The following is an 18,729-nucleotide window of genomic DNA, read 5'->3' as shown; positions in this document are numbered from 1 at the left end:
GTACATTTAAAAAGAGAGATACATCTACTTAGCCAGTCTGAATTTCTCTTGCCCATGTTCATCCTGAGGTTCAGCATTACCTCTAAGTTAAAGCAGAGTTTTGTAACTGAACTGTCTGGTAATAAGGGCATTTCTGCCTTCTGGATAGTTTTTAGGTTAAGGGATCTGATTCACTTGTTAGTTATTCACTTATTACCATGAAATCCTGCCTAGGGCTTTTAAGATTTGTGTCAGCATTCATCTCCATGACATCTTATGCAGGGTTACACATCTGCATCTTACAAGTGTGCTTTCAATCTCTATATTCTCAGATTGGTTTTAGTTCAGTTTCATGATAATATTTCTCCTCTTGTTTGGAAAATCACCTTCGTAGTGTACAGATGCTTGCACTATTGGTGTTGTGCCTTTTAAATTCCTCTTTTGAACAAATTGTTCATAATATAGATCTCATTTCCAGGATGTGACATTCATTACTATTGGCTGATGTCTCAGTTATAAAGCACAGATTGCCCTAGAATGCAGGGCAGTGTGTAATATCTGTAAAGCATTTTTAGGATAATGTTCTGACATGACAGGAAATATCATGGTAGAATAGACTAAGAAGCAAGAAAGCATATATGGAAAAAAATGGTGTTTGTTTGGATTCTTCTCCCAGCTCTATGAATTACATGTGTAAAGGTGGGTTAAGTTCCTGTACTCCCTTTATGCATAGCAGAACTATCTTCTGGTTCTTAAATTGCTCCCAGATAGATTTGTTTGCCTTACTGGAAGTTCTTCTCCTGTTTTAATTCAATTTCTTACAAGATGCATGCTTTCATCAAGGAACATATTGCTTACCTTTCCTCCAGTGGGGAATTTTGATGAACAGAATGACTTCTGCCTATTCCAATTATCATATCAGGATCTTTTTCACCCTTTAACTGGGTAATCGGAGGATAAATCCTATTCCTCATCCTCAAAGCTGTTGATTCAGTATGCCAGAACACTGATATTTCTTAGTTTCAGATCACTGTACATCAATAGAAAGTTGTTGTCACTAATGTAGACCATTTTCTCCCTTAAACAAGGATCCTTATTAGTACAGAATATCTACGATCTTAGTCAAGGTGCAACTGGTTTTCATCTTTGTAGTTCAATCTCATAGAAATAAAATTTAGTGCTCTGGCTTCCTCTAACAATTGACCCTCTGTGGATTTCATTGTTGATATATACATCACTAATTTTTATTCTTGACAGAATCAGAGCATGGTTGAGGTTGGAAGGGAGCTCTGGGAGTCATCAGGTCCAACTCCCCCTTTTCAAGCAGAATCTCATAGAATAAGTTGCCCTTGAAGATATTTGGAAGTTGTTTGGACAACTTCTGAATATCTTCAAGGACTGAGATCGTACAACTTCCCTGGACAAACTGTACTAGTACCAGGGCTCAGTTGCCTGCAAAGCCAAAAAAAAAAAAAAAATTCAAACAGAACATACTGTGTTTCAGTTTCCCCCATTCTTTTCTGTCACTGGACCATGACCAAGCCTGGCTTAGACTTCTTTATACCCTCCTTTCAGTTATTTGTACACATTGATGAGATCCACTGTAAGCTTTCATTTGTCTAGGCTTAACTGCCCCAGCTCTCTCTGCCCTTTCTCATAGAAGAGATGCTTCAGTCTCTTAACCATTTTAGTGTTACTCTCTAGTAGCTCCATCTCCGTCTTGTGCCAGGGAACCCACAACTGAATAGAGCATTTTTGGTGTGGACCCACCAGTAGTGAACAGAAGGGGAGCCACCTCCCTTGACCTGCTGTTAACACTCCTCCTCGATGACAGAGAACTCTGACTTAATAGTAGTAGGTTCACCCAATAGTCATGCCAGTAAGTGATCAATCCAAAGGAAATGCCATATGACACCAAGAGGATATTAGGCTTTTTTCAAGATTGCCCATGTCAAGCCTCTTTCAGTAGTCAGAACTATAACTATCAGTGACTTTTCTGAGAACTTTTCTCATTCCCAGAAATTTCTGAACTGCGCATTAATCTTTGTGTGTACCTTTGTGGTTGCACTGTCATTGCAGTTATCCCATTTTGAAGTCAATTGCAGTAACTGGAAGTCTCCTGAAGATATTGTTTGAGTAAATGATTCTGAAACCATCTCTAGTAAATCTGAATATTTAGTCTTCTTGTTCCAAATAAACCTGGGAATGTTCAACTGGATTGCTTCTGAAAATGGAAATAATAGACCTTTTTTTGAGATATGTGTTTCGCATGTATATTCTCTTACTGACTTCCATCTCCCCTCTGTTACACTATAAGTGGTATGCAGGATGTGGATGTCACTGGGCATGCTCTACTTTTTACCTCCATGTACAGTTACAGTATGCTCACATCCTATCTCAGGATCTCCAATTATTTCTAAATATCCTGTCATTGCATTGCTGTAACTCTGATGCATTCTGACACAACTAGTTAATAATTAATTACTTTTTTATTTCAGAATTGGGTTTTGTATGGGTGTATCTTTAAGGTCTTTCTACCATAGTAAGTATGACTTCGATAAGGTATAGAAAAAACAAATTCAAGCAGTAAAACCTTTAGCATTTGTCACAAATAAATTTCAAATTCTAATTTACTATATTAAAAAAAGAAGGTAAGTCAGTAACTCAGTGTGATCTAGTAGTGCTCTAGCTAATGATAATGCTATTGGATAGAAAGTTATTGTCAGATTTTTCAGTAACAGCAGTATAAATACTAAGAAAAGTAGTTTGTTAAGAGAGTGTGGTTTCAGTACTATCAATTTTATTTGAGCAAAAGTCTGCTCACAAAGCATTTTGTGTCAAAAAAATCTGCCAAATCAAGTTCTCGGACATCTTAGGTAGAATTTAAATTACATGAGCACAGGCATCTAAAGCTGTTCGGGGTGCCTTAGGGTATCCAAGGCATCTGTATGGGACAGCTGTGAGGCAGATCAAATGTGAACATCAACTGGACCAGCAGCTGGACACCAGGATATCCTAGGGCATCTCTCACCACATAACTGAATTGACCTTCTAGGGTGTGATCCAGTTTCACATTAAAATATTTAATTGTAAATGTCCACATGTAGACTCTCTGACTCTGCTGAAAAACTGTGTTCCACTGATGGTGTTGACTAGATTTTCACTGCCTAATAATAGGAATTTAGAAATTTTACACAAATGCAGGCTTGTTAACAGGGACCTGTATTCTATTCCTATTATATTTTCTTATATAGTTATTAATCTTATAGTAGAATTTGACAGCATTTTTGGCTTTGTCTTGAATAATAATAAATGATCTTGTATTCTAGTATTTATTCTTGCCTATTCTGTGTTTTTTATGTATACGTAAAATAGAGGAGAAAAGAATGTACTTTCCAAGTGTATTTTTTACAGAAGGATTAATTGGTGTTTTAAATGTCACAATATTTCTTTTTTAGACAGAAAAAGGGAGTGCCCTACATGAAGCAGCCCTGTTTGGAAAGGTGGAGGTAGTACGCATTTTGCTTGAAACAGGTAAATCTGATTTACAGGAAACACTGAACAAATACCCTTAATTTTCCTATTTTGGTGTAAGCCTCCTTCAGTTTGGTTATACAAATTACTTTTCTCTTTATCAGCCTTTGCAAATCTAATCACATGTATTTCTCATTAAAACAGTGTTCTTTTAGAATAAGAACAAAGGTGATGTTCAGATTCAGAAATTCCATATATGACTCAGTGTATGCCACTGTATTTTGAGAATAAATACATTATGAGAACAAAATGGCTACATAAAATTTTGTTATTCACTCTGAAAGGCAGCCAAGAATATTCTTTGATGTAGAGACCAGAAGATTCATGTTCCTATTTATTTCCTTCAGTTAGCTATTCCTAGCATACATATCATTCTGCTTCTTCATTTCCTGGATAAACTGAGTGCCTACAAAGAAAGGGGAAGGCACTGTGTCTCTGAGAATTGCATTTGTCCTGGAAGAAAAGAACAGAGATATAAAGTACAAACAACCCATCTACTGCATAATAAGTTTCAGAATTGTGATAGGTAAATTACTCATCTAGACAACTGTCTTCTCAGGTCAATGGTAAAACCAATGAGAATGAAAACACTTAGAAATAATTTCTTGCAGATCCATGAACTTCCATTACACTGAGGGATCTCATTGGTCTTTATTATCAGTTCTTGTGGTGTTACTTATATATTGCAAAAGAAGGTATATCCTAATCTCAACTAGTGTATCCCTGATCTCAGACCTGTTTTCAGAAAAAAAATGGTCCTTCCAAGTTGCTCCTCTGTTTGGATGAAAAAGGAGACTAAAAGGGATCTTCACCTGCCCTCAAAAGGCAGGGCCTTTTTATTTCCTAAAAAAAGGACTGGATATCATCACCCAAACATAAGAAGCCCTTTAGACCACAGAAAAAGCCCACCTTTTTCAGATTAATACATGCTACAGCCTCTACAAGCATGCAATTGTCAAGACAGTGGAGTAGAATCTTCACTGTGAACTCCTTCAACCCTAAATACTCTGCATTTTAGCAACTCCCCACCTCCTGCCTTTTGTACCTAACAATCCCCTCTTTTCTAGTTCTCCTTCAAAGAGTCAGAAGATGTTATAAGTAACTACTACAATGGAAGGATGTGAGTTGGTGTGCCTGGCCTCTGAAAGTCAGCTGCCACTGCTAAATAGCCCAGTAGTATTTTGGGTTTGTTTTCAGTGAGAAAGTTTTGTGTGTCTCACAAAACAAATGGGGAAAATGTCCATTGTTTCCATGGAAACTCCTACAAAGGAATGGTAGAGTATCCTGTACAACAGGTTCTGATCCAGGGCAAGCCTCGAACTTAATTCACAGTTGAAGATAAACTTGTTAGCAGTATGGATGGTCTGTGAGGAAATCCTGTGGCTGATCATAGTGCCTGTATACTACACATGGTTATTTCAGTCTATCCATGCATGAATTTTGAAAATGTTGACATGAAGTACAACTTTATTAACATATAGATAAAAACTTTTTAAGTCTTGCTCCTGAAACACATACTGGTACTATGGACTAGAAAGGTCCCAATGAATTAAAGCAGTTTGGAGAGAAATGTAGGAAAAACATTGAGAGAATTTCTTGGTTTTACAAAATATCCTTTTCAGGATGGCTGTTTAGGAACAGTCTGTTAAAATAATCCCAAACTATCCATGTCAGCATGTGAGTTTTAGGCTACTCAAGCTTTAAACACAAACGTATCCTGTACTTCAGCTGTAATGTAGTTGTAAAACTGCTTGCTTTCAATTTGTCAGGTAATTCACTCTGATATAACACATTTATAATCTGAAGCATTCGGGGTTAAATATTCCACCATAGATCCCTTTCTTTTTCAGGAATTGATACCAACATAAAGGACAGTTTGGGTAGAACGGTTTTGGATATACTTAAAGAGCATCCATCTCAGCAGTCTCTTCAAATTGCAGCTCTACTTCAAGGTAAGTCATACTCAATTACATGTTTGTTAGAGACATTAGAGAAATATTATTGTATATAGTAATTTCTACTCTTTAAATGTTTCGTTACACAAAGGAGCAGTCTTTTGATTTAAAAAGATGAGTTGAACAACAATAAGTTGTTCAATGTCTGAATTTCAGAGTAAACCCTTTCTTTTTTGTGGGCCACTGACATTAGCATGGTGTGTCGCTTATAGTCTTTTAACATTCTTCATCACACCATAACATATTGTAACATTTCAATAGCAGTTCCATCAAATTGTAATGATAACCTACACTTGAAATGCTTGATTTGTAGCAACTAAATGATGGAAAGATGATGACAATTTTTCAAACCATTTCATTATATTTTTCATTTTCCTTAAATTAAAAAAATAATAAACCAGGCAGTATCTCTTATTACTATAGGAGAAATAATAAGATTTTCACATATGCATTTGTTCTCATTCCCCATCTTACTTCCATGGTGTAAAGTTGATGGAAGTTCATTGTTTACTTCAATCATTTACTCTAGAAGATGGCAGTAAAGTGCTGAAACATCAACTACAACATAACTCAGTGTTAAATGTAATTTATTCTCTTCTATGGAATTTTTTCCCTGCATTTTCAGCTTAGCCTTTCATTAAGTGCATTTGACAGAGGAGGTCCCTGCAGGTATCAGTGCTGCATCTTCATCTGTATTGATTATTGCCACCATTAAATAAGCCATTTTAATCATTTCAGTGTTGGTTCTACACATGAACTAGCTCATGTTACAGGTTCCCTTGTAACTGTAATTTATAAGAACCTTTCTTAGAGAAAAGGAGGTCATGCAACCATACTGTGTCATTTGTTTTCTGAATGACTTCCAAACTAGTTGACCAGCTTCCATAAAGTTTTCCAGTAAGATGATGGGCTTGAAGATACAAAGTTTCTGTAAGTATAATGAAAATTTTGCAGGCTGTAGGAGAGGTATTCCTGTAAGGAGCAGATTCATGTTAGAGCTGAACCAGTTAACAGCTTGCCTTGAGGTCTCCCTCTCTCCCTTCTTCCTATTTTCCTTTGCCTTTTCCCTCAGTTCCTCCCTTCCTCCTCCCCTACCTCCACCTACACAATTCCCTGACATATTCTCCATTTACATAAGACTTCAAAGTGACTTGATTCAGTTCATGAACCAATAGAATACAAAATATATATTTATTATACATATAAAATAATGAAAAATTATATTAAAAAATCTATACTTTCTGTAGTTTTAATTAGGTTGCCTCCTGTGTGATTCAGGTCCCAGAGTTACCTCTGTCCCAGGTAACTGGCAGTAATTTGCATTGAAAAGTGGGGAGGAAGAGGTGTGGGGGGACACAGGACTTCCCCTGTAAGCAGAAGGGAGTTTCTAATTTGAGTCAGACTCAAACGTCAACCTTTAAGTCCTCACAGAACTGCAGCATGAACATACTACCATGTAGAGGAAAAGAGGATTAAAGTCATACTGGAATTTCTTCAGTGGCAGGAAAAGTGTCAGTCAGAGCTCCCACTTTTTTAGACATCCAAATCAATCATCCTTCAGGTATTAATCTAAGATTCATCATAAAATCCCATCACCAAGTAAACTAATTTTAATTTTACTACCTCTTTATTGTTCTATTTGATCCTTATTGTGATAACCTTGCAGTCTCAACCCCACTGATGAACAATTTTTTCAAGTACCCTTGCTCTATGAGTAATAAAGCACTACACCTCCTCTTGTGGGTTTCTCATGTTGATGGATCAGTACCTGCCCTCAGTCTTTACCACACACACAGAGAAAAAGAAATATATTAATTTCAAACCTTTTTGTTGCTGTGACATGAAGTCTTTTTCAGAAGTGTACTTTGAAGTATAAAAATGGCTGCTTAGTAGTTTCAGCTCTTATTAGTGCGATGAAACTGTCTTGTAATGAGCAGCTGTTTATTTTTGCTCTCTGCCTATAATCAGAAGCTATGTGCAAGAATGAAAAATGGTTACAAAGATGCCATTCTGACTCTTAAGACAATATGAGGAGCTACAACTTACTTAGGGAACTTAGATTATTTTTCATCAGCAAAATGTTCACTGAATCTTTATCCATCAAAGTTTGAGCTGAAGTTGAAAAAATCAGGAGTGGCAAGATTCAGTACTATCACTACTGATGATGTAGTTGACCTACCCTCTAAAAAGACAGCTGACTATACTCTTCACTAAAATGTGGGTATTTATCCTATTGTAGCTGAAAAATCAATGAAGCACTAGAATTTTTGGAATCCTGAATGTACTATAATTGAGTTTGACTTCAGTGCATAATTAATTCCATGCTAAGAAAGGGTAATTACTAAGAGCGATTTAGTGGCTTCCAAATACATTCCTGTTAAGGCTGCTGTCTTCAGATGGTTGTCTAGAACAGCTTACATGGCTCTTTCATGTAGTCTTATAGGAAACAGAAATTAAATTAATGATGCCAGACAATTACTGGCCAGATTTTTTTAAGTTTCTTGCTAATTTTTTGCTTTATGCAGACATACTGGCATTGATTTGTTCTTTCACTTTGTTGCAACTATAGACTAAGATTTTATTACCAAGCATTCTCATTAATTTTTTCTGGTTCCCCCTTGCACTGTTCTGAGTGCCACTTTACAGTTTATAGTATTAACATAGCATAGTATTTGTCCCTGTCACAAAACATTAGCTTTCAAAATATAAAACAAAGGCTGAAAGATGCATATTGAACATGCTGGCAGAAACGGGCAAGGAAATTATGTGACTAGTATTACTGGTGGGTCTGTTATGCAGAGGGATAACAGAGTTGGAGGAAATGTTTAGAAAGAAAATGAGTTGGCTTTGGGGATATTTATAAGAAACTTCTTTGAAGGAGATAAAAGTAATTTCTGTGTTTAGAAGCAGTTAATGGAGGTGGTAACACTATATCCCATGAGCTGATACTAAACCCAATAGGGTTTAGTTTAAGAATTGTAGATAGAAATTGTTCTTATTTTAAAGGATATTTAGAAAACTGATTTTTACAGATTGTAGGTTTAAAGAAACAAGGCCTTTTGCCCATGAGGTTTTAGAAGTGATCCAGCATTCTTGTGATCTTTATTTTACATCTTTTCTCACTATCCTGAGAAAAGCGCAATAGAAGTTTCTGCAAAAATTTTTTGGTTTGGCTTTTTTTTTTTTGTGTTTGCAAAGACTGTCATATTTTTTGAGATGTTGCCACATTATGTGATAGAAGGAAAATAAAATATCACTTTAAAGAGCAGCCTGAAAAAGACTGAGTAAGCTATGCAACACCTAAATATTTTTTTTCTGCCTGTTAATTATAGTTGAAATTAAGAGAAATGACAGTTCAGATTTTACTTCTATGTTTTTTTTTGTATGCCACATCATTTTCTATGTCTTCATCAGGTCTAGGTAGCATTGAACTCACTTAAAATTACTTATTAGGGTTTAGATTTTTAACATAGTAAGGAAGAAATAGCTGTATAAGTACTATGTACTGGAAGAGAACTAGGATACTGCGCCAAGCAAGGCCAGGCTACTGGATGAATTTCGTGGGTGCACTGAAACAACAGTACTTGGTGCTGAAGCAGTTAACAATACTGGCACTAAGGGCTTTTATAATTAGGCATTGGAGATAAAAGGGATGTTGCCAAGGCTAGTAGGCCTAAAATTAAACCAACCAGCTGTGTTTTAGTTTCAGCACATGTGAATGTGACGCAGGTGCAAGCTGTACCTTCTTTCAACTCTTTCTCCACAGCCCACTATGCTCTCTATTAGAATCTTGCTCTTTTACTAATTCTAGAAGCAGAATTCTCGTTATTATAAAACAAAGGAGATAGTAGATAAACAGATAAAAAATGGTATGAGTCCCAGTAAACGCTGCTGCATAGATAGTATGGAGGGAGATGCAGTGGAAAACAGTTTCCTTTCTTCTGCTGAAGCTGCTTAGGAACCTAAAGTTGTTTGTACCTGTTACCACATTATTCATAAATGTAAAATACATAAGCAGCTGCAGAACCAGAACTCCTTTCTATTCCTCTCTGCTTAAATAGCTTTTTTTTTTTTTTTTTAATGTATTCTCTCTTTCTTTCCTACTCTTTCTGTGGACAAGTAGATATTCCATTCCCTTGAGTGTGGAAGGCCAGACTCACTGGAAGAATGGGATACGTTTTCAGTCAAGAATTTAATTACAGCTACATGGAAGGATGAAAATAATTGAGATCTCAATTTCCCTTCAAAGTTTGGTTTTGTTTTTATTTTTTGATTTCTTTTGTTTATGGGTTCATTTCGTTTTGTTTTTCTGGGGACTCTTCAACTTCTTCTGTAGGCGCTTGTGCAAAGGCTGTAGACCATTGACTACATTAATGAATTAATTTAACTACTGTTGTTGAGACTGAAAGTTTAGCTGCACCTTTATGTATCTCACAATCATAGGAGTACTTCAGTGCCTCTTTCTGTTATCTTCCCTGAACACACACACAAAAATGTTTATTGATTTCAGCTTTCTCTGAGATTCAGCTTAACTTGAATAATTTAGAAATTGTCCTCTGAAATTTAGAAGACTGAAGTGAACCAGCCTCCATCTCAGCTTGTCTGTCACCTTAGCACACCTGATAGTTGTAGGTACCAGTCAGTTTCCTGCTCCTGCAGCTGCTTTAGAGAGAGGAGGAACTGGGTCACAAAGCCTCAGGTGGGTTCCTTCCCATGAGGGCAAGTGAGCTTGTTTTGGGAGGAGTTTTTTTGAAAGCTTCCTGGCTAGGGTAGGACTCAGTGGAGCTGCAAAATTCTCAGAAAAGTTCTTTAAGAATCTTAGGGAGGGCAGAGGTTTTTCTGAAGATTGCTACCCTTCAGGAACATGTGAAAGAGGTGTAAGCACCCCTCTGCAGGGATATTGGTTATGGAGGGGACTGGTTTCTGTGCAAGTTTTATTTCTCTGATCTAGTTATTTGAAGAGTCTTCTGGTTAAAAAGGTGAGTTTTCATATTTATTTTGTGATCAAATTTGGTTGTTTTTGGGTTTTTTTTGGAGTTTTAAAAAGCTTTTTGGTCTCTGTAGGGAAAAAACGTTCTATGTGAATCTACCGCATGGTATGGATGAAGTAGGGTATAAAAACAAAAGAAAGGAGCTTATACTTAATTTAAAGGAAAATAAGGATTAAAACAACTTGTTTGGGTTTTTTATTTTCCATTAAAATAAAAAAGTTTTCTGAGATGAATATAACCATTACTCTAAAAGCTAAGGTTTGTAAACAAAGCAAAACTCTTAACCCTACCAACTCAATGAGAAATTAGGATCTAAGAGGACCTGAAGTTAAAGCAAGTTGTGCTTTTATACTCCTTGGAAGTTCAGGAGCAGCCCTAGCTGAGCTGGGCCATGCTCTCTTCATGCTGGAGAGGCAGCTGTGTTTCTCTGCTTGTATGTTTAGTCTTTCCCAGCTCTTTGGCCTCACCGGTATTGCAGAACTTAAGATAGCTGAAGTTCCAGCTGTTTGAACTTCCCAGAGCTTATTCCCTTATTAAGTTATATTCCCCACTGTTCTTATTTCCACTGCTGTGTATATATGTAATACTTTTATGGTATTGCTTTTTGTGTGCAGGATCCAACTTAGGTTGAGTGGGGCTTTGACAAAATCTGGTAACTATAGGAAACAATCCTACTAAACAAAGTTTTTTGAACTCTTAGTATTAAGAGCTGAAGTAGTCCTACTTTAGACTGAGCTGTAAAGTTTATTCTGGGTAAGGTGAAGTAGTACTTTTACAGAAGTAATATAGTCCATTGTCCCATTATGAATTTGACAGGTTGTGTCCTAAACAGCCTTGACTCTCCCCTGTGGTAGGAATGATGAGGTTTTTTCTAAAGTTGTGTGAAACCACACATGGGGACACTGTTCTGGTCATGAAGTGGTATAAGTCACTAAGCTTAGCTTTGTTCTGAATTCTCTTTTTGATTTGAGAAAAATGATCCACCCCTGACCACTTGAGCAGTCTCTCAAGCACTCAGCAGTGAGTTAAGTTTGGACAAGATTTGAAGATGGATTCCTAGCCAGCTGCAGGTGATTAGAATGCAGCTGCTGGTGAAAGCATCCGGTGCTTTTGTGTGTTTTTTCTCTTGCTCTTGATACAGATCACCTCTTCTGTGTCTCTTTCTCTGACAGTATTATGGGTAAATATACATTTACCAAGACTATAAGCCTCTTTGAACTGAGGCCCTGTCTTTATCTCGTATATATCTGCTAGAGTTTTCAGTAGCGTAAACCAAGTTAGGAGTAGTAGTCCCACAAAAGTCCAAAGTTTCAAGGGTTGCACCCTCACAACATTGACATGCTGCCAGCCTGTTGTAAGCCTTTTGTACCATACCTTGCGAGAGCCAGCTGTAAAGGTTTTCTGGAAGAACTATGTGTTTTTCAAAGTAAGTATTTAAGACTTATGTTGAACTTGGGATTTCCTCTTCAGAACTAGCCTCCAGGAGGTAAGTGCATTGGTCTGGAAGTGGGGACTGATAAAGAACAAAAATAGAGAATTATTTTAAAACCAGAGTCTTGTATGATTATGTGACTACAAGGTTAGAATTCTTCACAATAGCTCCTTCATTTCCTCTGCTAATTATAGCTGTAATAATCTAATAATTGTAACATTCACCTAATAGAATTACATTTCCTTTTGGACAGTTGCATAATTACCAAGCAAACATTTTTCATACATGAATTTGTATTTTCTTTTAGTTTTATTTGGGTATGGCTTGCTTTTTCTCTTATCCCCATCTTGCACATTAACTTGACAAATACTATCACTGGCAGAGCTGGAAAACATTTCAGAGCATTTTGTCATGGTGTTAGTTTTCTCATGGACTCCTACAGTTCATCTTTGCTTTCAGACCCACCACACAGAATTTTCATATGATGAAATTTATGACAGATTATGCCAGGGACCACTGCCAGTCATTAAACTTAATATATGGCTCTTTCAAATCATACAATTCTTTAAAAAAAAATACCCCAACAATCTGCAAAGTATTTTGAAACTGCATGCTGTTCTATGCCATTTCCAATTTCAATTTCTCAGATGTCTGTTTTATCACAGATTGTATTTGGGTTTTGGGATTTGTTATTTAATCATGAGTAACAGCAAGCTAAACAAGTGCATTGTAGACTGTAGAAATTAAATCAGGGAGATTTCACTTCCCAGAAACTCCTTAGTCCTTCAGTGTGATATTGATGAAAGACATTATTGTACTTTGGTGCTCTGTGTTGCAACATATGCTATTGTGGTTGCTATCGGTATCACAATGAAACTATTTAAACAATTTCATAAGCTCGAGAAAATGCAGATGCAGAATAACTGCCCAAATTGAGAACCAGTTACTCTGCTGGGAAAAAAAATCCTGCCATTACGGCATAAATCAATTTCTTATTTATTATTGCACTGCAATTCATTAACATTTTGGTCTTCCATTGAGGTAGCTTGTGTAGAAAAGCACATGAAAATAATGTAGATATTTATAATAAAGGAACATTAATGAAATTGAAGTTTAGCACATTCATTATTTCCATATACATTGTTGTGAACATGTGGCAAGGGAAGTTTTAAGGAGAAAAAACGGAAATTTCAGCACACTGCTTTTTAGACTGCTATTTTAAACTAAATTTTCAGAATTGCTTTTTGTTTTTGCTCATGTACTATATCTGTGCTGCAAGCAGAGTGTTTGGCTTTCTAAGCAATATCAATGTTTGTATGTGTTGTGAATATCCTGAATATCTTGACAAAAAACTCTCCACAAACTTAGAATAAAAGTCTCTTTTAACTGCAATAATGTAATAGAACAGTTATGTTGATATTTCAAGGAGACAAGAAAAACACGTTACCCTTACAATGAGATTTCTGTAGCTGTTTCCACAAATTGGAGGACTGGCCATTTTAGTGTTTTACAGTGCTTTCAACAAATGACTGCCTTGCAGCAGTGTTTATGAATAATTATTATTAAAAGGTTGTAATAGCAATATTTGCCAATGACTATTAATTTTTATAATAATGTTATTATTATTAATAATAATTATTCATATTGTTGTAATATGAAAATTTGAAAAGTCTTTAATGAAAAACGAAGTAACAAATATACTTGATTGAAATAAACCCCCTTAATTCAGTCTTTTAAGTGTATTTGTATCTTTAACTTGCAGAATATATGGAAACAGGAAATGCAAGTATTTCAGAGGAATGCCCACTGGAATGTGCAGAACATCAGTCTTGCGTTTTGTCCCCAGAAGTTCCTCCGTCTCCAAAGGCTAAAAGTAAATACATGTACTCTGTGAATGCAAAAGCTGTACTGAATTTCTCTGTAACATTAACATTCATACAAACTTAAAAAGTGGAAAAAAATTAGAAAGTTATTGATAATCAAGTATGGTTTTTTTCCTACCATGAATCACCTATGACTCTGTAATCCATATCATCTAGAAAATCAAGGAACTGTATTCTCAGAAAGGACAAATCACTAATGGTTTACAATGTACTGCATTGTTTGATCTTAAATATTTTTAATTTATCTGACCTTTTCCATTGCATAATCAAGCAAAACAAAAATGCTAAATATGTTGAAATACTCTGCAGGTATTGTTTACATTTGGGTTAAAAATTGAATTTACTTCATCTTCCCCAATGAGCTCAACTACCAATTGTTTCACACTTGGAAGCCTCTTTCAAAGGTCACAAATGTACTGCTCTTCCATTTGTCATCTAACACAGCTTTCATACACTGTAGCAGCCACTTGTGTGCATGTGCTTTCATTTTATATTCTGATTCACCATTTCCACACCACAGCCACTAAAACAGGGCATTTCCTGAGTGTGGTGTCTTTCATGAAAGTCATCTTCCTGTAGAACCAAACCTGACTTCTGCCTTCAGTAATCTTCCAGAGTGAATGTAGTGGACTGCTGGCAAATAACTGAGCCTGTCCTTGGATTTTTGTGTGAGTTGTGGTGTTATTTTGCTTCGTAGTGATTTTTTGTGTTTGTTGGGGTTTTTTGTTGGGTTTTTTTTGTCTTTGTTTAGCATGTTCTTTTTCTTTAACAAGTTCACTGGGAGAGTTTTTATTCATGAGAGAATGAAGCTTCCTAATGCATATCAGGTTATGATCTTTGGGGTAATAGTGAACAAATGCTGTAGTTCCAATAATATTTCCCATTGGGGTACTTAACACATACGTGGTGTGTGAAGATAAATAGTTCCTTTGAGATTAGCAGGATTGTGAAGCCAACTGTGCGATAGAAATCTGTCCTGAAATTAAGTAGCAAATATTTTTAAAATATGTTGTACTTTTTAACAATAAGGTCATGATCTCGCATTCCTTATTTCCTCTAACAAGGCATAAATAATGTAAACCATACTAGCTGTCTTTTGCTTGTCTATTATGTAATCTGATACTAAAGGAGAGAAATCATACTTGATCATGCTTCCCATCCATCTGTCTGCCATTCACTGACAATCTAATTTCAGATAATTTAAACCAACTTTGGAAAAGGATTAGCAGTATCAATTACCTTTCTGTGACTTTCATGAAAATAGGGAGCTGGATAGAGGTGAAAGACCCTAATTAGTACCTGCCCTGAAAGAAACAGGCAAAATCTTTTATGTATTCTGGCTGCAATCAGCCAGTCAACTGGTACACTCTCACCCAGGTCAGTCCAGTTCTGTCACACAGAGCTCATTCTTGCCCAGTAAGAAATACTGCAGGCCATATGTGGAAGACTGTGGGACTGGGGACATGAACACAGTTCTGTAGGAAGCAGTAGTTCTGTTTTTTTATAGCACACTGTATAATGATTTTAGAATAGTTTTTAATATTTAGATATTTTACTTCCAATTTTTAGTTATAATATGAATCTGGAATAATTTACATTTTCTAATTAAAAAGAAGAATGCAAATAAACCTCATTATAATTTTGCTTAATTTACAAGTTTTCGTGCAAAGCTACCATTGACTAAGAGTAGCAAGAGTTTGGAATGCAAAATTTCTGTTAGATTTTAAAAAGCAATTAAATGCTTTTAATTATCAACTTCTATTCTTGTCTCTGAAAATTTTGGTAATAACTGGCCATGGTTATACTTTAAATATTGAGTATGTGTGTTTACTTAGTGTAGCAAACAGTAACTATGAAAAAAATGAAACAGAGCTCTAGACCAAGCAGATACAATTTTATCAGTGGATTCTGTAGTTATGTGAGTATACTTAAATGTGTTTTATGTATACTGAGCTTAATATGCTCACTCTGTTTTTCCTTTTCAGCATTTTATTTCCAAAGATGGAATAACATGGAAGCATCTGTATTTTATCAAGTCTAAGCACTGCAGTTTCCACCAATATGACTGTTGTAAACCTAGTTAAAAAAGGGGGTTACTTACTTGCTCCTGGAAACTCTTGGTCTTTTTCATTTTTCATTGCTATTACTAAAGGTAGCTGTATAACACACACAGAGTACATAATCAGAACCCAATGTGGTTGGTCATAATGAGTAACTTTTCAGTCTGTGGAGGCCTTGGTGCTGCCAGTGGATTATTTGCAGAATGGTTAGCACTGAGTGTGATTCTAGTACTTATTAGTACCACTATTCCCAATAGTGGTCTTCAGTATAGACATAGAAAGCCTATTGTCTTACTGTTCTGGTAGATTTCTTAACTAAATAAATCTGATAAATTAAGGAAAAAACATGAAACGGTGCAGAAAGCACTAAATGTGAATTTCTGATAGACTGCTGTAGGAAGACATGTTTTAACTTGTGTAGGGTTTGCCCAGTATATTCTTCCACTCTTCCATTTAATCCTGGGAGAGTGAGAAAGAATTATTCATAAAGCTTAGCTACTTTGATGGGGAGGACATGCATTCTTAGTCACTCACAGTTCACAGATCTTACGTAGTGTATTAATTACAGCAGCAAACAGTAACCCAGTGCAGAGTATGGATTTTGTATGTTTGTAGAAACTTTCCTTTCCTGGATTAATTTAACATTCTTGAGTAGTTGCTATTTCTAGAAATTTTCAGGATTAGAAAAAATAGAAAGGGTAAGTATGTATTCATCCTAATTAAATGCAAGGTATAGGGCAATGCAGAAGTATGTAGATTGCCTCAAGCAAATTCCTAGCCTGGAACAAGATGCTATTATTTTTGAGCAGAGAATCGTGCATGAAGATCATTATTTAGAAGATAAGGTATGGAAAATAACAGATAATAATAAAGTTTAAAGAATGTGCATTTCCTTTTTAGGCATAAATTACCCCAGTATTCTAATTACTGACTAATGGTGTGTCTGTTTTTAAAGGTGAAGCTGTGACTGGAGAATTATCAAAGCTCTTAGATGAAATCAAATTGTGCCAAGAAAAGGAATACTCTTTTGAAGATCTGTCTCATACACTATCAGACCATTATCTGGAAAATTTTAGTAAAGTATCAGAGGAAGATCTTATGACCAGTGGAAGCCAAACCAAGCTTAATGTAGTAAGTAAGATGGGATACAAGGACAATGTATTCAGTTACATCTGATTTATTTATAGCACATCCAAGAAAGAAATAATAAGAGTGAGAATAGTACAAGGTTAACATTATAATAAAAAAATATAAAATGTGCTTCTTACAGATTTAGAATGTAATGTTCACTTCATTTCTCAAAAGTATTGCTTACCACACCTCAGAATGGCTTTTTATGTCACCACCATTACATTCAAGTTACTTATTTTGAGCATGATGAGGACAAGGAAGGGGTTTGTTTGTGGACTCATTGGAGGATCAGTATGTTCAGTACTCTACCAAATACTAAATATTAACAGAATCTGATAATCTGATAAGATACACCCCCAAAAGAACCAGCTAAGCATCCTCAGTTACTTTTCTTCTACATTTTATTATTATATAGCTTTCTTAGTGGCCTAATGGTATTGAAGACTGAATCTCTAATACAGAAAATTTTGGTTGTGATACTTCAGTGATTTCCAATGACAGTTGACGATAACTTCATTGCTACTAATATTATTAATAACGTACTCTAGGATTAATTTTTTCTTTACTGTAACAAGGCTTTTTTTTTTTTAAATTGAATTCTCTTCCTCAGTAGGTTTCCTGATTTCAGCTGGTTTAAGCTTAAACTTAAACCATGACACTAAATAAATGTGATTGCCCAGGGAATAAAGCAGAGAACAAAGGAAAACTGCTAAGTTCTAAATTTAAGTTAATGTTTTTCATAAGTTAAGAAAATTTATGCTTATTTATGCGAAGAAAACCATGGCAAGTTAAAGACTTTCATGTTTTGGAGGATTTATTATGACATATAGAGACAAAATGAGATTTACAAAGATGCATAGCTACCCTGAAATGCAGTAGATGCTTTTGTAAAGCCCTTCTAGATGTTTGAATGTTTAGATGCATAACTCACATTGAACTCAATTTGAACAAGATACTAATCCCATTTAATCATTTTTAGACACTTGTCTAGTGTCTCTCTGAATTTAGGTGTTAACTGCTATTTAAATCTTCTCAGCTGCTGTTTTGCAGAAAATGTATTCCATATAAATCCATCTGTTCAGGCCTAAATGAAGTACAATGTGAATAGAAAGTATTCAGATGCTAAATCTGTAATTTCTGTGACAGGGAAATATAAAGGTAAATTAGACAATATATTTTTTAGATATTTCATATATTTTATATTGAACTAGATGTGGAAACAAATCTTCAAAACTGGGGACTGTTTGAAGCATTTTATGGTACTTTTCTGCTGGGGCATCCAGCTTTTCTTTTAGAGAAAACTGTAGTCAGGATGATGGGTGTGCACTCCCAACATGAAGTTAGGATGGAGGGCAGAATACATTTTCCCCTACAGCAAACCCAGCTATACAGATCTGTATGGAGAGGACTCTGTTGTGATGTGAGATTTTCCTGTTTGTTCTAAAGCGTCCATTTAAATTTTTAATGTATTTTAGAGTTATTCAGTCTGTTCAGTTGCTACCTAGCATCCTTGCATAAAAAAAAATGAAAGTTGCTTCCATTTTGGGTGGATGTTGCCTTCCCTTTAGGTTCACTGTGTAGTACATGGGTGATATGAAAATCCACATGCTCTGTAAGGGGCCACAAGAGAGTAATTGGGAAGAAACACTAAAGTGAAGAGATATGTTTAGCTCTGAAAATGATTGCAAAGGTGGATACTGCCAAACTGCTCTGGGGGCAGGAGCAGCAAGTGTAGTCAAGGAAGATGTGTGACAGTACAGTGAT

General features: G+C 35.7%; 1 protein-coding gene across 8 annotated transcripts in view; it reads left to right on the top strand.

The window, feature by feature from the left end:
* ANKS1B (ankyrin repeat and sterile alpha motif domain containing 1B) overlaps nt 1-18,729 on the top strand; it is a 397,248-nt gene that overhangs the window by 60,655 nt on the left and 317,864 nt on the right. For 6 of the 8 annotated variants that reach the window (XM_077783569.1, XM_031507463.2, XM_031507479.2 and 3 more), the window contains 4 exons: nt 3,438-3,513; nt 5,364-5,465; nt 13,654-13,764; nt 16,790-16,965. In XM_077783569.1, coding sequence (XP_077639695.1) covers nt 3,438-3,513; nt 5,364-5,465; nt 13,654-13,764; nt 16,790-16,965 — 465 coding nt within the window. Of the gene's footprint in view, nt 1-3,437; nt 3,514-5,363; nt 5,466-13,653; nt 13,765-16,789; nt 16,966-18,729 lie in introns of those variants that run through there. The other 2 variants (XM_077783572.1, XM_077783573.1) reach the window with 2 other exon arrangements.

The sequence above is a fragment of the Lonchura striata genome, chromosome 5 (assembly GCF_046129695.1).
Source record: "Lonchura striata isolate bLonStr1 chromosome 5, bLonStr1.mat, whole genome shotgun sequence".
NCBI lineage: Eukaryota > Metazoa > Chordata > Aves > Passeriformes > Estrildidae > Lonchura > Lonchura striata.
Note: the sequence above shows the minus strand (reverse complement) of the source record. Positions and strands in the feature narration are given on the sequence as shown.